General features: G+C 47.3%; 1 protein-coding gene across 3 annotated transcripts; it reads right to left on the bottom strand.

The window, feature by feature from the left end:
- Positions 1-12,723: 12,723 nt before the first annotated feature.
- Positions 12,724-15,527, bottom strand: LOC123931545 (free fatty acid receptor 2-like). Of its 3 annotated transcripts, XM_045988829.1 has the most exons (3): positions 15,405-15,527; positions 14,932-15,027; positions 12,724-14,440 (listed from the first exon to the last, which is right to left on the bottom strand). In XM_045988829.1, the coding sequence occupies exon 3, from the start codon at positions 14,431-14,433 to the stop codon at positions 13,444-13,446; it is 990 nt and encodes a 329-aa protein (XP_045844785.1). In that variant the 5' UTR covers positions 14,434-14,440; positions 14,932-15,027; positions 15,405-15,527; the 3' UTR covers positions 12,724-13,443. The 3 variants fall into 3 exon arrangements, with proteins under 3 accessions (XP_045844785.1, XP_045844783.1, XP_045844786.1); XM_045988827.1 differs by lacking the exon at positions 14,932-15,027 and having other exon boundaries at positions 15,405-15,515; XM_045988830.1 differs by lacking the exon at positions 14,932-15,027 and having other exon boundaries at positions 15,410-15,505.
- Positions 15,528-18,025: the final 2,498 nt, after the last annotated feature.

Below are 18,025 nucleotides of genomic sequence, written 5' to 3'. Positions count from 1 at the left end.
CTCCCCGCTGAGCAGAAAGCCCGATGGGGGGCTCGATCCCAGGACCCTGGGATCATGACCTGAGCCGAAGGCAGAGGCTCAACCCACTGAGCCACCCAGGTGCCCCTGTCATTGCTTTTTTTTTAAGGGAGTCAGCTGGTTATGGTAGATGGTTATTTCCGTCCCCCTCTCTCCCCACTGTACATATACTTCTCATTAATTCTGGGACTTATTCCCATTCCTTTCAGGACCTAAGGAGGACCAACCTCTTCTCTATGCTCTACTAAAATGGAGAGTCCCACTTCTCTTTTCTTTTTTCCTGCTCCAATCATGTCACAAAACTCAGACGTCTTTTTTGCCCAAGGCCCTTGGATTATTTACCCATGTGTGTACCTGTTTCCTTCTGTATGAGAAAGCTGGTTCTTGTGCGTGAGGACCATTTCCTTGAGAGATGACAGGCCTTCAAGGTTCCATTTGCAGAGGTAGTTATGGGAGAGACCAAACCAAATGGCAACAAGCCTGAGGTGAAAAGTCAGGAACAAGGTTATTGATTTCTTTGACATAGGGTAGTTCTTGTCAAAGATTATAACTATATTAGGGCCAGTAATAATCCTTTTCCTATCTGGCTCTTGGGCTATTGTCAGGAACAAGTGAGATAACATTCTGAAACCACTTTATAACATGTAAAGCACTTTATAACCTGTTAGGTATCATTAGTTAGCAAAATTACCTACATCCCACACATGCTGTGGCAGGAAGTGCACTGGATAGAAGGCAGGAGCCATGGCTCTGCTGCCAACTTTTTGATAGAGAATAGCAGGATTCTGTCTTCGGCAAATTGGCTCAGTCATTTGTTGAACACCTACCTGTGTTACGAATGGTTCTTGGGATGCAGAGGTGAATGAAATAGATAAGGTATCCTGGAACTTACATTCAAGAGGGGAGACAGACAACAAACAAGCGGATAAATAATAATAAAAAAGAAATACTGGAGGCTGATGATGGTGGATTGAACACATCCATGTCCTTTGGCTCTCTCCTGAAATCACATTACAATGACAGTAAAGATATTTTTTAGAAAGGCCCTAGAGAATACAAATCAAAACCACAATGAGATACCACCTCACACCAGTCAGAATGGCTAAAATTAACAAGTCAGGAAATGAGAGCTGCTGGCAAGGATGCGAAGAAAGGGGAGCCCTCCTACATTGTTGGTGGGAGTGCAAGCTGGTGCAGCCATTCTGGAAAACAGCACGGAGGTTCCTCAAAGAGTTGAAAATAGAGCAACCCTACGACCCAGCAACTGCACTACTGGGTATTTACCCTAAAGATACAAGTGGAGTGATCTGAAGGGGCATGTGCACCCGAATATTTATAGCAGCAATGTCCACAATAGCCCAACTATGGAAAGAACCTAGATGTCCATCAACAGATGAATGGATAAAGAAGATGTGGTATATACACATTCATTTGTACACACACACACACACACACACACACACACACACACACTGGAATACTATGTAGCCATCAAAAGAAATGAAATCTTGCCATTTGCAATGACGTGGATGGAACTAGAGGGTATTATGCCAAGTGAAATAAGTCAATCAGAGAAAGATAATTATCATATGATCTCCCTGATATGAGGAATTTGAGAGGCAGAGTAGGGGGTTTGGTGGGTAGGGAAGGAACAAATGAAACAAGATGGGATCTGGAGGGAGACAAACCATAAGAGACTCTTAATCTCACAAAACAAACTGAGGGTTGCCAGGGGGAGGAGGATATGGAGAAGGTGGTTGGGTGATGGACATTGGGGAGGGTATGTGCTATGGTGAGTGCTGTGAAATGTGTAAGCCTGATGACTCACAGACCTGTACCCCTGGGGCAAATAATACATTATATGTTAATTAAAAAAAAAAAAAAAAAAGAAAGGCCCTAGAGCCACAAGGACAGGGAGAATAATACAGGATGCAATGCCAACAAAATTTTGGAAGCTGGAAAGCTGATGAATGAGTGGTAAGTGGAAACTGATTTAGTAGACCCACGGAAGTGGAATCTGAAGCCAATTGCAGGAAAAGCCAGGACTCAACCAAATTTTTACCACACAGTCCACATAAAGCTCATGAATGGATGGCAACAAGTACCTTGAAAACAGGTGGAGGCAAACTAACATAAGGAAGATTGGTTGATAATTTATTAAAAAAAAAAAATCCCCAGATTTCTTCCTCAGTTCTCCTCACCCAGGAAAAGACCTACATTTTATTCTCTGGAGAGGATAACACAGAGGGTCTTTGGAACATGGGACACCAGACAATTGGAAGAGGGATCAGCATGTAAAAAGGAGATGAAAGGAATGCTGGATGTTGGCACCCCCAGCCCTCTTCTCCATTTGGCTCCTAACTGACTGGTAGGGCAACTTTCATCCTCCAGGCAGGAGATTAGAAGACTCATTTGTTAATTTTTTTGTTTTTTTTCTGGGAAATTTGATCAGCCCAAGAAGAAAAACCCTAAGTGTTGATGTTGGAGGTTCCCCACCTAGATGGCCCAGTAGAATCACCCTATGGTGAAGCCTAATTCATGTGCTCATAGCTTTCATTCATTATTTTGTATCTATGGAAGGCAGCCTCTAAGATGGCCCCAGAGATCTCACCTTCTAGTATTGACACTCTTGTGTAATTCTTTCTCCCTTTTAGAAAGGGCTGAGAAAAAATGGTGGAAGATCATGTTGATGATTAGGTTTATAAGAAGGCTGCTTTCTGTCTTGTCCACTCTTGCTTATTTGCTATGGTGGAAGTCAGCTCTGTGGAGAGGCCCACGTGGTATGGAACTGAGGGAGGCCTCCAGGCCACAGCCAGTGAGAAACTGAGGCCCTCAGTTTAATAGCCTTCAAGGAACTGAATCCCGTCAACAATCACATTGTTACTTTGAATATTTTCAAAGATGATCAAAAGTAGAGGGAATAGTACTATAGAACCTAATTTATCCATCACTTGGATTCAGGAGTCATTGAGATTTTACTATATTGGCTTTTTCCATTCCTTTCTTTCTTTCTCTTTTTCTCTGCTTTTAAAGCATACCATGGAATCATGTCCTATTACCTTTTTATGCCTTTTATATACCTCAAAGAAATTAGTTCCCTAGGGGTGCCTGGGTGGCTCAATGGGTTAAGCCTCTGCCTTCGGCTCGGGTCATGATCCCAGGTTCCTGGGATCAAGCCCTGCATCGGGCTCTCTGCTCAGTGAGGAGCCTGCTTTCCCCTCTCTCTCTGCCTGCCTCTGCTGACTTGTGATCTCTCTCTCTGTCAAATAAATGAATAATCTTTAAAAAAAATTAGTTCCTTTCTTTCTCTTTAAGATGGATAGACAAACAAGAATCACCAGATTATCTGATGAAAACTTCTAACATAAAGGAATAGAGACCCATGCCAAAAAAGCAGCTTGGAGCAGGAAGATGAAAATTCCTCAGGAATATCAGAGTGGATATTACAACCATGAAACAAGATCAAGAATAAAAGAGCGTGCTTGGAAATGAAAAGGGGTAGCAAAAAGGAAAAAAATTATATGGAACGGCCTGGAAGATAGACTTGACATCTCACCGAAAGTGGAGCAAAGAAGTGGAGAGAGTGGGGTCTCTGGGTGGCTCCACTGGTTGTGTCTGACTTTACGTTTTGGCTCAGGTCATGACTTCAGGGTCATGAGATCGAGTCCTATAGTGGGCTCCACACTCAACAGGGAGTCTGCCCGAGAGAGAGAGTCTCTCTCTCTCTCCATCGGCAGCCCCCTCACACACACTCACTCTCTCTCTCTCTAGAAAAAAGTGGAGAGGTGGAAAATAGGAGAGAAGGGAAAATTAGCAGGCCAGCCTAGGAGGTCCAATATGCCCCAGATAATGGGTCTTCCAGAAAGAGAGAAGAAAGAAAATGAAAGCAATAAAATAACCACAACATGTTTTAAGAGAAATTCCCCAAACTGAGAGATATTATTTTGCAGATGGAAAGAGCCCATTGAATGCCTAGCACAAAGGGATGAAATTTTCAAATAGTTGTGAGAAACATAAGGCACCTACAGGCTTCCAATGAGAAAAAGGACAGAAACAAGGAATCAAAAGTGTTTTGGGAATTGTCCACAGGACCGGAAGCTAGAAGGCAGTATAGTGCTGCCTTGCAAATTCTGAACAAAAATATTTCCAATCTAGAATTCCTTACGTAGCCCTTACCAATTAAGCATGAAGGTAGAATAATTTCTGACATGCAGAGCCCTAAAACATTTACTATTTAAAGAAGCTGTTAGAGGGCATGAACCAAGGAAGAGAAAGAAGAGCAGTAAAGCAAAAAGCCTCTCCAAGAGCATCCAGGGGTCAGCTCTATACCTGGCATAAACAGCCGCCAGTCCACATTGGTAGCAGGTCAGAAAGTTCTGGAAGAGATTTCTTCAGGGAAATGAAATCCATATCTTGCTAATACCTCTAAAGGTATTGGCAAAGAATTTGGGTAGAATTAGTGATACACATGAAGAAAAGTAAGCAAATGAAAAATGAGGTAATTATTAATTCTAGGGGATGGGAAAAAGTTGTGTGGGATAGAAAAGTAATCCTGGTGTCCTAGAGAACTCCACTATTTATGTAGTCACAATAATGGAAGCATTGAATATTCTAACACGGTTACTTTGTTGTTGTTGTTTATTTCTTAAAGAATTTATTCATTTATTTGAGAGAGAGCAAGTGCGGGGGTGGGGGAAGGAACAGAGGGAAAGGAACAAGCAGACTTTGCCTGCAGCCTGATGCAGGGCTCCATCTCATGACCCTGAGATCGTGACCTAGCCGAAATCAGGAGATGGACACTTAGCCAACTGAGCCACCCAGGTGCCCTGTTCTAACACAGTTATGACGTAACTGAGATACCGAGTGTAAATGTACATGTGCTAAAAGGTGCTAATCCTTATCTGCCACGGGGGAAGTTAACAGATAAAACCTGATACTAAAAAATGAAGAAGTATAATACCATAAACAAGTTTTTCTTAGAGACACAAAGGATAGCTTATTAGCTGAAAAGAGGTGAAAGCCCTTGCCTCCAGGAAGGGGTAGATGACCTGGGAGGGGCAAGAGGGTGAGGGATGCCGTTTTTCATAGCAAACCATTTGACTTATTAAAGATGTGCACATGTGTCTTTCATGAAAATAGCGGGTAAGACAAAATTAGATGATCTTAGATTGTGGTAAAGGCAGTAAAATTAGGAACTCGGGATAATGTGAGTGAGGGTATCTGTCAGAGGGAAGCACCTTTGGAGTGGGTTGGGGAAAAAATCCAGTGAGTAAGGTGTAAGTCCCAGGTAGCCTGAAAGATGAAGAGTCTGCCACTGTGAGAACTGGGGGAAGGGGACCTCGGGAAAAGGGAACATCCCTGCAAAGGCTCTGAAGCCAGAAAGCTGACGTGGGAGGGAGGGGCCACGGGAGAGGGAGGAGAGCTTGGGCAGATGGATGAGTATCAGATCCTGCAGGGCCTTGTCGGCCGTGGAGAGGGTTGGAGATTGATTCTGCATTTGGAGAAGCATTTAGAGGCAGAAGCATCCTTCTCTGCAGAAACATGGCCTTAACCTTTTAAAAAGATTGCCTTAGATAAATGTGTGTGGTCATCTACCATGCAAACATCTGTCAGATGCTGTTCAAACTGTTTTGTATGCACGACATTAAATTCATTCCGTCCGGGGCGCCTGGGTGGCTCAGTGGGTTAAAGCCTCTGCCTTTCACTCAGGTCATGATCCCAGGGTCCTGGGATCGAGCCCCGCATCGGGCTCTCTGCTTGGCAGGGAGCCTGCTTCCTCCTCTCTCTCTCTCTCTCTCTCTCTCTCTCTGCCTGCCTCTCTGCCTACTTGTGATCTCTGTCTGTCAAATGTATAAATAAAATCTTAAAAAAAAAAAAATTCATTCCGTCCTCACAGTATTGCGATGACTTATGAGCCCCGCTCTTCTCAGTTAGAAAACTAAAGCCCAGAAAAGTTGAGGTGCACAGTGTAAGCTTGAATATAGAGCCCGTCACCATGCCCTGCTGCCTTCCTGGGAAGCCAGCTGCCTGGTCCAGCAGAACATCAGGGCCAGATACAGTGATTCGCGACCCTCTGAGCTTCCCGAGCACCTGGGGACCTTTAACTAAATAAAACACCCAAATGCACTGGCATTTTTAGAAGTTCCTCAGGTGGCTCCAGCGTGCAGCCTCGGTTGAGAATCACTGGACTGGAGGCTTTCTACGATTCCTTAAGGAGTCACGATTCTGTCCTTACTCTGCTGTTTTTGTTCCAGGCCAGCGGACATGGGGACAGCATGGGATGTCTCTTTACCTCTATCTCTTCCTCAGAGCCCAGGCATCCCACCTCTCCTCGGCCATGGCTCCGTCCCAGAAGCTGGCTCTCCATGCCGGTCTCTGCTCTCACACTCAGGCATCTGTTCTGCCTCGGGTTCCTATTTTCCTTAGAATCTTGCCAATCAGTCTTTCCCTCCCTCCACGACTTTCTATCCCCCCCCCCCGCCCGCAAAAAGCCCATGGCATGGATCGTGTGTCCTGCCCACCTTTCTCTTCCGCAGTGGGGTAACAGATTGAGAGAATGAAAGAGAGTGTGTGCTTCTCATTTCTGGGGTCCCAGAGCTGGGGTCAGAAAACCCATCTCAATGGGGGTTGAACGCTGACACTTAGCCTCTCTGGGCCTCAGCATTTCTTGTTGTTAAGTAGGGAGAAGGCAGCTGCTGTGCTGCTGCTGCGGCTGCTGCTTAAAGATTTTATTTATTTATTTGACAGAGAGAAAGTGCACAAGCAGAGGGAGAGGGAGAAGCGGGCTCCCCGCTGAGCAGGGAGCCCGATGCAGGGCTCGATCCCAGGACCCCAAGATTATGACCTGAGCTGAAAGCAGATGCTTAACTGATGGAGCCACCCACGTGGCCCCCTGAGGCGCTGCTTAGCATAAACCTTTGTGAACCCCTGTGATCTGACCCTTGCTCACTCTTCTAGCCATCACTAAGCCCCAGTCACCCTGGCCTTTGTGTTCTTTGTGCACATTCAGCTTATTCAAGCCTTGCACTGTGTTGAACACTTTGCTTGGAGCATTCCTCATCCCCCTTCCCCAACCTTGGCATGCCAGTGCTTGGCATACATGATTCCTTCTTGGCATTCTGGTTGCAACTCAGATGTCACTTTGGAGAGGACTTTCCAAGCCGTTCATTCAAAAGCAGCCACCTCTTCCCCTTCCTGAGGTCATTCTCTATCCCTAGTGTCTTCACAGCTCTTAGCCCTGCCTCAGAGTGTCTTTGTATTAGTCTCCCTGTTGCGCTTTCCCACTGGAGTGTGAGCTGCGTGAGAGCAGGAATCTTCTTCTTTGCTGCTGTGTTTTTAGCACCCGGAGCAGGGCCTGACACATAGTAGGCCTCAGCAAACTTTTGTGGGTTAACAAATGCTTATACCCATGGAAGGTTGAACAATGTAATGTCTGCTGTGAAACTTCAGAGACTCTAGACTACAGTATGTGCATACTGGCTTTTTATTTCAAATATCTAGATTTGAGGGGTGCCTGGGTTAAGCCTCTGCCTTCGGCTCAGATCATGATCTCAGGGTCCTGGGATCGAGCCCTGCATGGGGCTCTCTGCTCAACAGGGAGTCTACTTCCCCCACCCCGCCCCTGCCTGCCTCTCTGCCTACTTGTGATCTCTGTCTGTCAAATAAATAAATAAGTAAATAAATATTTTTTAAAAAAATATAGATTTGAGAGCAGTATATTAACTTTCCTAACACTGTCTCCTTCAGGCTGAACCTAGTGCGGCCTCCCAGATGGCAGGGGACAACTTCTGGGGAGAGGGAGCCTGAGATTTTACTGGAACTTGGGGCAGCCCCTCCTTGGGCACAGCTGCCCATGCCACACCCCCTTCCCTCTCCGACCTCCCATCTTCTTCTTTACCAGACATTGAAACCTTTGCCAAGTAGGTTACTGGACTGCCTGTACTGAGGACTTAGAGATCTTTGGCCCAATTTCCTGGTCGAATGTGCAATTTGTAGATGAGAAATGTCCTCATTTCCTGTGACTAGAGAAAAAAATGAAAAAAAAATGGGGCCAAAGTATTTAACCACAGAAGGTAGAGAAAGCTGAAAAAAAAAAAAAGGGAGAACTGACAAAAACCTGGAGGTAAGGGGCGGGGAAGTCTAAGGGAGTGATTCGAATCTTGGCTGTCTGTTTTCCTTCAGACACTCTCCAGCCTGCCCACCCCTGCCTTCTTGGACCACAGCGATCAGCACACACAACCCTACTACAGGAGAGCTCTAGCTGTGTGGTCAGATGAGAATTTCTGAGGAAGGGGCACAACAGCATCTTTTCCAGAAAGAGGAAGTGAAATAGTCAATGCCAGGTTCCCCTTTCCTGCTGGTCAGGCCCCCAAGTCGGGCTGAGCCAGCTCCCTCCACTCCTGTTTCCTGGTGGCTGGCTCTAGGCTGCCGTCTGTGTTATTCATTAACCAGGCACTAATATTTCTGTTTACCCATCTGTCATCCTACAGCAGATTCAGAGAAGTCTCACAATCACACAGACACCCGGATCCTCTTGGATCAGGCCCAGCGAACCACATTTAGCCAGTGTTTATTATGTCAAAAGGCCTGTGCCAGAGCCTTGTACTACAGGTAGCCAGGGAGAGAGAAAATGTTCTCAAACAGGATGTGTTCTGTCTGCCACTTGAGCATACGTGCCGGGAGGTACGTCCAGTGATTCTGGCTTGCAAGAACTGATTATAAACCTCGCTTGCCAGACCCACATTCAGCATCTCGATGTTGGTAGAAACCAGCCCTCGGGGGAGTGTATATACCACGGAAACTGGCAAGTGCTACAAATCAGGGCTTTGCCACCCCCCACCCTGCTGTTACCCATTCTACCAACCCCCTCCTCCAGCAATCCCGAAACCTAGTTGTTAAACATTTTCTAGCACACGCTAGGGACATCTGTTTATCAAATAGATTTATAATAACTTAGAAGGGCCTCCTCTTGGCTGTTTGGTCCTTGGACAGCCAATTCTAGTGAAAGAAGAAACAGTCCCTACTGTCAGGGAGCTACCAGTCTGATGCAAAGCCTGAATGCTTGCTGTGGTATGGTATGGTTCTTAGCTCTGGCATATGCAGTCTCTCCTTGATCCTAATAAACATCTCCCTTCAGTGGTGGGCACGGATACAGGAGTGATTGACTTAAGACAGAAATTAGACCATTCTGCTTTCTTGCTTAAAAACTCTTGAATGGCTTCCAAAGCTCTTAGAATAAATTCAGACTTCTATTTATGGCCTAAAAGGTTTGCATGATCTGGTCCCTGCTGACCTCCTTGACTTCATCTTCCGTAGCTCTCTCCTTAGGGAGACTTAGTGACTTAGGTCACTGTGTTCCAGCGCACTGGTTCTCTAAGTGTGGTCGTGGCGACCAGCATCAGTATCACCCAGGATGGTTGGAACTACAGTCTCTTGGGTCCCATCCCAGACCCACTCATTCTGAAACTGTGGGGATGTAAACTCTCCACGTGATTCTCATATATGCCCAAGTTTGTAGACCACTGCTCAAGCCCCACACTAGCCTTCTGTCAGCCTTTAGGAAGCTAAGGTTTTCTCCCTCCTCCTTCCCTTTGCATCAGCGGTTCCTGTTTCTGGAATGCTCTTTCCGTGGGCCTTCATATGGCAACTTCTCATCATTCAGCTCTCTGCTGAACATCACTGACTCAGGAGAATCTGCTAAACTCCCTTAACCTCTCGTTAGACTTTCTCCCATGTTCCTATTTTAGCCCAGTTGTAAAAACCATTTGGCACATTCTGAAATTACCTTATTTGTTTGCTTGTTTATTAACAATTTTTTCATACTGGAATGGAAGCCCCAAGAAGGCAGGTCCCTTGTCTGTTATGTACTGTATCCCTAGGAAAAGTATCTGGCTCATAGTAGGTACCAATACATATTTGTCGAACAAATGAATTATTAATTTCCCAGAAATGGGCTGTATATCAAGTGACTTTTATACAGACCAACTACTTGTTAGTGAGTAGCAAAGATTTTACCCTGAAAATCTCAGACCAGGTCGGGAAATTTTCTTTCACTTTTGTGATTAGGAAGAGCAGCTGTGTCTCTGAAACCCTGGGAATCTCTGAGCTGGAAGGGGGTTAGCAGTTAACTGGTTTGACTCTTATCAGATGTGTGTTTCCTCAATGTCCCAAGATGGGTGTTTTCTATCTTCCATTTCAGTATTGCTGGAACTGGGGAGTGATTTCCTTGTTGAGTTAGCTCAGTTCCATTTAAACAGCCCTGACGGGGGACACGTGGGTGGCTCAGTGGGTTAAGCCTCTGCATTTGGCTCAGGTCATGGTCCCAGGCTCCTGGGATCGAGCCCCGCATCGGGCTCTCTGCTCAGCAGGGAGCCTGCTTCCCCCTCTCTCTCTGCCTGCCTGTCTGCCTACTTGTGATCTCTCTCTCTCTGTCAAATAAATAAATAAAATCTTTAAACAGCCCTGACTGTTTGAGAGGCAGCTCCCTGCTTCTCCTGTGCGTGGTCGTTGTTCTTCCCCGTGGAGCTACTTAGAACGCGTCTTCCGTGTGATGGACCTCATCTTGGTTCAGCCACATATCCAGAATTCTCTTACTTGCTTCTCATGAGTCAATGAAAACAGCAGGCACTTTGGAGAAAGGCAGACCTAGATTCATGCTTTCTCTCACTTGCTGACCTTGAGAAGCTCCCTTAATCATCTCAGGCTACTTCTCTGGAACAGTGTCTGGCTTTTATTACATGTCACTGTTATCAATCGTCATTGTCATTATATGGTTTTAAATCTCCGAAACATTTTGGTTAATTCTCCTGGGCTTGATTCCTTGCATTAATGTCTTTTTTTCTTTTTTAAAGATTTTATTTTTAAGTTATGTCTGCACCCAGCATGGGGCTCAAACTCACAACTCTGAGATCAAGACTCACATGCTGTACTGACTGAGCAGGCCAGGCACCCCCAAGTTAATGTCTTTTTTAAAATGTACTATTCATGGGGCACCTGAGTGGCTCAGTTGGTTGAGTGTCTGACTCTTGGTTTCAGCCAGGTTGCGATTTCATGGGATGTGGGGTCCTCAGACTCCTCACTCAGCGAGGAGTCTGCTTGAAAGATTCTCTCCCTTTGCCCCTACCTCCACTCGCCCCCCCAATAAATAAATAAATCTTCTTAAAAATGTGCTGCTCAGATGCTGAACACGCCACTGATTTAAGACATTAGTGAAGTGGGATTATCCTCAACTTGTTTAGATTCTATTTCTTTTAATGGCATCCAAAATCAAATTAGCTTTTTTGGAAGGTGTAATACATCCCCAGATGTACAGTCAGCAGGAAATACCCGATTCCTTTCTCACACATTACTGTCAAAGCAGCCTATATAGTTGGCTCTCTAATATGTGATTTCCATCATTTTAAATTTCTACTTACTATATTTCTTCTAAGCAGGGGTATAGCTGTGTTTCACTTGGGTTACTATCTTAAAGCTAAGTGTTACTATAAGGTTTTTCAGCAATTTTATTTTATTTTATTTATTTTTTTAAAGATTTTATTTATTTATTTGACAGACAGATCATAAGTAGGCAGAGAGGCAGGCGGAGAGAGGGAGGGGGAAGCAGGCTTCCTGCTGAGCAGAGAACCCAATGCGGGGCTCGATCCCAGGACCCTAAGATCATGACCCGAGCCAAAGGCAGAGGCTTAACCCACTGAGCCACCCAGGCGCCCCTCAGCAATTTTAAATACATAGTCTGACTGGCACTGCAGAATAACCCCGAGAGGCGTCTGTCATCCTCGTGATTATGGTTTGGAAATAGAGGCTGGAGGTCGGGACTTGCTCAAGGCCATCCAGCTATGAAGCAGGACCAACAGTGAAGTCAGGGCTCTTACTCCAGTCCAGTGGTGTTTGAGGAAGGAAAACAGCGAAAGTGAGCTCTCCGTTGGGTGGGAATAATAAAGCAAATCCTTCTGGAGAAAGTGAATATTGAGTAGGGTTTTATGAAAGTGGAAAAAGTAAGCAGGAATTGAGGGAGTGTGGGGTTGCACTGGGAGGGACTTAGAAGCAGGAAGGGTATCTCTGAAGGACGCTTTCTTGGACAGATTGGACCTCCGAGCTGGGCCAGCGATTCCTTTCCTGAGCTGCCTAGCATACTCACTGGGCAGCTTTTCCAAGCTCATCTGCTGTCTCACCCCTAAAGAGCCAGTAGATTGTAGGGGGCCATGTGCACTATTTTTGTACGTCTGCATGCAGTTCTCCTGTATGACCTCTCTTGCAGACCACTAGGCTGGGTCTAGGGGCAGTTAACGAGAGAGTGGCCGAGGGGTCCTTATTGTGGAGAAATGGAAGGTGGGATTGGGCAGGGAGACAGGATAGAAGTGGGCAATAGAATGATAGGACAAGAGCTCCTGGGACCAAAACTTTGGACAATAGGAAAGCACTGCAGGTTTCTAAGTGGGAGAGTCATGTGGTTACGCCCCTGTCCACCTGATGATGTTAAGTCAGGATTCACCCCCGACTCTCTTTCTAAGTCCCGTCTCTGTTCACCAATGGAAACAGGATTCCACCCCCCGCCAACTCCACTCATTACACCCTGACCTTAAAATACTTCTGTGGTTTGACATGCATCACCTTCCCCCTGTGCGGCTGAGTCGGCTTCTGCCTTGCATATTCACCCTCCCCAAACCTGTAGAAAAGCACAGAAATTGTGGACACTCACTTCAGAGTTTTACCATCTTTATTTTCAATCTGCCAGTCCAGGTTGTCTACTCCTGTGCTAGTCTGTGTTGACCTCCGACTGGCCAGGCTGTGTCCTGACCTGTGTGGAGGTGCCACAGAGGGAGAAGACAGGACCCAGACTTCAGGCAGGTGTAATACGGGGAGACAAGATACACACGTGATGACTGGAGCATACTTACAAAGCGGCAGGTCAAAGCAATACAGTACAAACCTAGATTGTTAGAAGGCACAGTCCTCAGTCCTCCCGCTTAGTCCTGTTGACTCATAGTCTTCCTTGACCTCATTTGATGTTCTTGTCCATCTCTTTCCTGTTGTCTCCTTTCTAGTGTCCACAGCTAGACCAGTGTCTAGGTGCTGTTTCAAGGTGTGTAGCAAGATTCCTTTAGGATTCTGCTTCAGCCTGATCATTCCCAGCTCCCAACTATCTCACAGGACTGAATTTGTGTTAGCTACATTGCTTCCGAAACCCCGGTCTGAGAGTGCTGCTAGGCCTAACCATTTCTCCTTTTGTCCTGGAGCTGTGCTCCTTTGGGAAGAAAACTTCAGTCAGAGAGGGATGCCAAGCCGCGGAGAGAGATTTTTTTACAGCCCCAGCAGTGGCTTGGTCTGTGGATTTCTGACCCTGGGACGGGAACCCTGTGTTTCCCCCTCTCCCAGCTTGTTCAATGCCTGTGTCACCCAGAGTGCCTCCAAAGGTCTAGAGCTCTCTTAGTCTGTGGTGAAGTCAGAACTCGGAGCTCCCTCTGCTTGACTCACACCCCTGTCCACATTTGTCCCCTCTGCTGTCTCTTGGCCTCTGCGCCCCAGCAGGGAAGAACCCCGATGCCGCAGGATCTGCAGCCCCTTTCCAAAGGCTCTGCGCACAGCTGACGAAGAGAAATAGAAAAGCAGGGGGTCCAGACTGGCATTGAGGGAACTGAACACCACGGCTTCAGCCCGCCACCGGGGGCTCTTCTTCGTGAAAAACCCCACCAGGTGGGATATGTTGTAAGGCCCGAAGCACACCAGGAAATTAAGAAGCGTCACGACAGCCAGCCCTACAGCTCTGCGCCGCCTCTGGGCCCCGACGTGGGGCTGGGTGAGCATGATCCACACGAAGCGCCAGTAGCAGAAGATGGTGATCACCATGGGGACAAAGAAGAGGAAGAGGCACAGCTCCAGCCGCACCGAGAGCACCAGCTCCAGCTGATATTCGTTGAAGTTCTCGTAGCAAGTGATGCCGTCCTCAATCGTGTCATTCCGGGTTGAGTTCCAGTACTGACCGATGATCACAATGGTGCAGTGACCAAAGGACATGATCCAGGCCACCACGGCAGCAATCACTCCGTACAGAGGCTTGCGGGACAGCTTGTACTGCACGGGGAAAGCCACTCCCAGGTAGCGCTCGATGCTGATGCCCGCCAGGAGCCACGTGCTGCAGTAGATGCTGCTGTAGAAGCCGAAGCCCGTGAGGGCACAGAGCAACTCAGGGAGATACCAGCGGAAGTCGTACGCAGCCTCGATCATCTTGAAGGGCAGCAGTACCAGCAGCAGGAGGTCTGCCAGCGTCAGGCTGAGCAGGAGGATGTGGATGGGGGCCGGGTGGGGCTGGCGGACGCGTCCTATGAAGGCCCGCAGGGCCAGGAGGTTGGCAGGGAGACCGGTGAGGAAGATGACGATGTAGGCCGTGAAGATGAGGGCGTTGCGCCAGCCGGTCATGATGGCTCTGGAAGAGGTTGGAAAAGGGCAGGGTCAGGAGGTCCCACTCCCAGCCCGCGGCCCCCCTCTCCCAGCTCTGGTTCAGGATGGAGACATCCTCCCTGGTGCCCTCCCCTTCCCAGGCCAAAGCTTTCTGTTGCCACCACCGCTTGCTCACACCACCTGCCAGAACTGCCCAGAGCAATTATTGACTTTGCCTGGGGCGGGATATTAAGCAGTAGTTATTACGTTTGCCATCATGTGTCTCTGGGGGGGACCAACCCTTGGCTTTCTCCTCTCCTCAAAGATACAGGAAGCTACAGTTATCAGCTTCCACCTTTCCTTAAGTTCTTTACTAGAGATCTGCGGAGAGAAAAGTCAAGCCTCATCTCATGAGGGGAGGGCCGTGAGCTACCTCTCGGGAGAACCCAGGCCGTGAGACCCAGTGCCGGCTCTCCACCGGATCCCGCCACACGCCCAGGAAGCAGGTGCCTCGCCCCCCGCAACCCATCCCCCTACCTCCTCTTCCTTTCCTTTTGCAGAATACAGATTCTCCTCCGCCTTTTTCTCCCCTGACCAATGCCGGACTCTGGGACTAGTACTGAAAAGAGGAAGCTAAGGAGGTGTAAGGGAGGGGCAGAGGGAAGGAAGGGTGAGCCTGTGTTATCTTTTGGGGCTTGTCCCCTCAAAGACTTTAGAGCATATTCATGAAAGTCCAGTGTTTTGACTCTCAGCAGAAGAACTCTTAAAGGGATCACTCAGGTTCCACTTGGCTTGTAACCCTTGCTGCCCAAACACAGCCCGGCCCCTCCATCCTCTCTCTGGGCTTGAGGTCCCAGTCTGTTTCCTCGATCCCACCTCCACTGGCTCCTGTTTCCAGGTATGAGCCTCACATCCAGTTTCTCACAGGCTTCCAGCAGCCCCCCCGGCACCTCCCCCTCCACTCCAGATCCTAGCATCACTTCCCAGAGCACAAGCACTGAGCCAGCCACCTTGCCTTGTCTTCAATCCAGAGAGATGGCTTCTTGGGATTGGTCCTGAAGGGAAGTCTGAAATCTTCTGGGAAAGAGGAACAGCACTTTAGTCACTGCTACTGCCCATTTCACACAGGAAAAAATTGTAAGGAACCCGCTGGTAGAAAGCTTTTATACTAACACAAGTCATGTGACCAGAGAGAGGAAGGTCAGTAATTGAACGCTGTCTCCTCTCAAACCTGAAGGATGGGGCACCCGCCAGCATCTTCAATCTCCCCCTAGAGATCCTCGCTCTGACTTCCAAACCCAGCTTCTCTGTCCCTGGGTCCTGAAGTATTTTTTTCATTCCCAGGCATTTTTCCTATTTCTCAAGTCAGATGATCTTATCTTCTCTTTTCTAGGCAATTTCTTTTGTAATTCTTCTCATTTTCAGAAAAGAAGTTTCCTCTTTCCCTTGTAGTCTTCAGTTTTTTTCTTTTCTATGTGGTCTCTTGTCCTCTGCCCCCAACAGGTTTCTTTTGCTCTCCTGATTGAGACAGATGGGTTTCGCCTAGCCTGAGTCTTGTTCTGGTGGAAATGGGTTTTAGAGTCATGCAGGTGTGGGCTCAAACCCAAGTCCCTTTCCTGGGGCCTTGGGGCCGAGGACTTTTCTGAATTTGAGCTTCCTTTTCGGTCAAGTGAGGATGGGAATACTTACCTCCCAGGGTTTCAGTGAGGTGTAGATGAGATAGCATGTATGAAGCATATGGGCCAGCGCTGAGTGCTTAGTGGGTGCCCATAACTGGAAGCCTGCTGGCAGCCTTAGAGAGAGTGAGCCACTTGCTAAAATATCCAGAGGCTGAGGGCACTGATGTGCTGTCTGACTTGGGGGAGTGTCAGGGATTCAGGAGACGGGATGTGCCTGTGTGGCTTTCTATAGGGGAGTTGGACTCAGGCTCCTGTGTCTTTCCCCCGGGTGTTCCCTCTCCCTGTAGGCTGGGTCCAGCCTTTGAGCCACCCTTGCTCCTTCCTCACTTTTCCCCCTTTGTGGAGATCCAGGTTAGAAGCTCCTCGATTCCTGTCCAAATACACACATCTGAGGAAACCAGAACACGTTTTCCTCTTGGCTTAGGGAATGGCTGTCTGTTTTGCCCTCTGTGGCCTGATCCCTGCTCTCAGAATTCTTTCCCTGGCACTTATACTCACCCCCATTGTTTGCTCAGTCATTTTCTCAGTCAGTCATTAGTTTTGTAGCTTAGAACCCCGGGGTCCGGAGATCTTAATATTTAGCTTTTCTTTTTCTTCAGCTCTATCCTCCTCTAGAACCAAGGAGTTTGATCTTTGCATTTATCTCCTTCTCCTGGCACACACGTGCACTTCCCAGATAAATGGGAACTAAGGAAGAGACCATTCTCTGTTGCTTGCTACCAAAAATAGTCATTTTGCTTTTAAGATTTTTTGCAACTATTCTTGAGGATCTGGATTTAATGGCCCAGCAGAAGCTTCGGGCACATGGATGTTGAGGAGTAGGACCACTGTTTTATTTCTGCATGTCCTTCCCCTGCTCTGTGCCTTCCTCCTGTCACTGGCATGTCACCTATGTTGAAGGGGCCAGTGAACCCCATCCTCCACATTCAGGGTAGTTATGAAGGTAACATAATAAAGGAAACTTTGAACTCATGACTCACAACGCCCACCTATGTCACAGGAAAAGGAAATGCAACCTCTCAGGCTGAATTCAAGGGCTGAGCTTTCACAAAGGCGATGTCTTTCACAATCTCGTCCAAGTTGTTTTCTTTCATCATCATCATTACAACCCAGCTTTAAAATAGGAAGTTGGGCCCATTATTTAAAATTATATATGATCACTTTCTCTACTTCCTTATTCACTGCTCTTATCCCCTGCCCACTCTCATCTGGGTTATATCCCTATTTTTCCGTAGGATCTCTTCCTCCTAAGATTGGCAGTGTTCTCTATGCTCCTAAATTCAGTGGACATTTTATTCCTCTTGTATTAGCCTTCAACACAGTTTCCATAGCCTTCTTGAAAACATTCTCCTTCCATGAGTTCTCCTATATTATGTTCTTCTGGTTTCCTAGCCTTTTCCCAGGTCACTTCTTAGTGACCTTCACTAGCCCACATTTCCCTGGTCATCCTCTAAATGCTCGAGTCCCTTAAGATTTGGTTCCAGGTTGTCTCTTATCCTGGTCCTATGTTCTCTCTAATCTGTTTTATGCATTCCTGCTGTGTTAATTATCATCTTCATAAAACCCAGTTTTGAATCTATTCTGGGCTCCTGTGAACTTTGACATTCACGTGTCCAAATGCCTGGTAGACATTGTCATTCGGATGTCTCCCAGGCACATCAAATTCAGTGTGTCCAGAGCTGACTTAAGACCTCCATCAAATGAGGCTTCCTTCTAGCATTCTCTGTGTTGGGGCATGGACTCTTCCCGTTCCATCCCCTGAGCCATAACCTTGGAGTCAGTGCCAATACTGTCTTCTGCCTTATCCCCTCAGTACAGTCCCACATGCTTCTCAGAGCCCATTGAAGGCATCCATTCCTGCCTATCTCCATCATCCTATCCCAGTATAAGCCACAATCTGTTACCAGGAGTTTGGCAGGGGCCGTGACCAGCTCCTTCCCAGCCATTCACAC

Source organism: Meles meles, chromosome 19, assembly GCF_922984935.1.
Source record: "Meles meles chromosome 19, mMelMel3.1 paternal haplotype, whole genome shotgun sequence".
NCBI lineage: Eukaryota > Metazoa > Chordata > Mammalia > Carnivora > Mustelidae > Meles > Meles meles.
Note: the sequence above shows the minus strand (reverse complement) of the source record. Positions and strands in the feature narration are given on the sequence as shown.

Excerpts from the sequence above, each read along its gene's own strand:
- LOC123931545 (XM_045988829.1), bottom strand. The coding sequence starts at position 14,433 with ATGACCGGCTGGCGCAACGCCCTCATCTTCACGGCCTACATCGTCATC.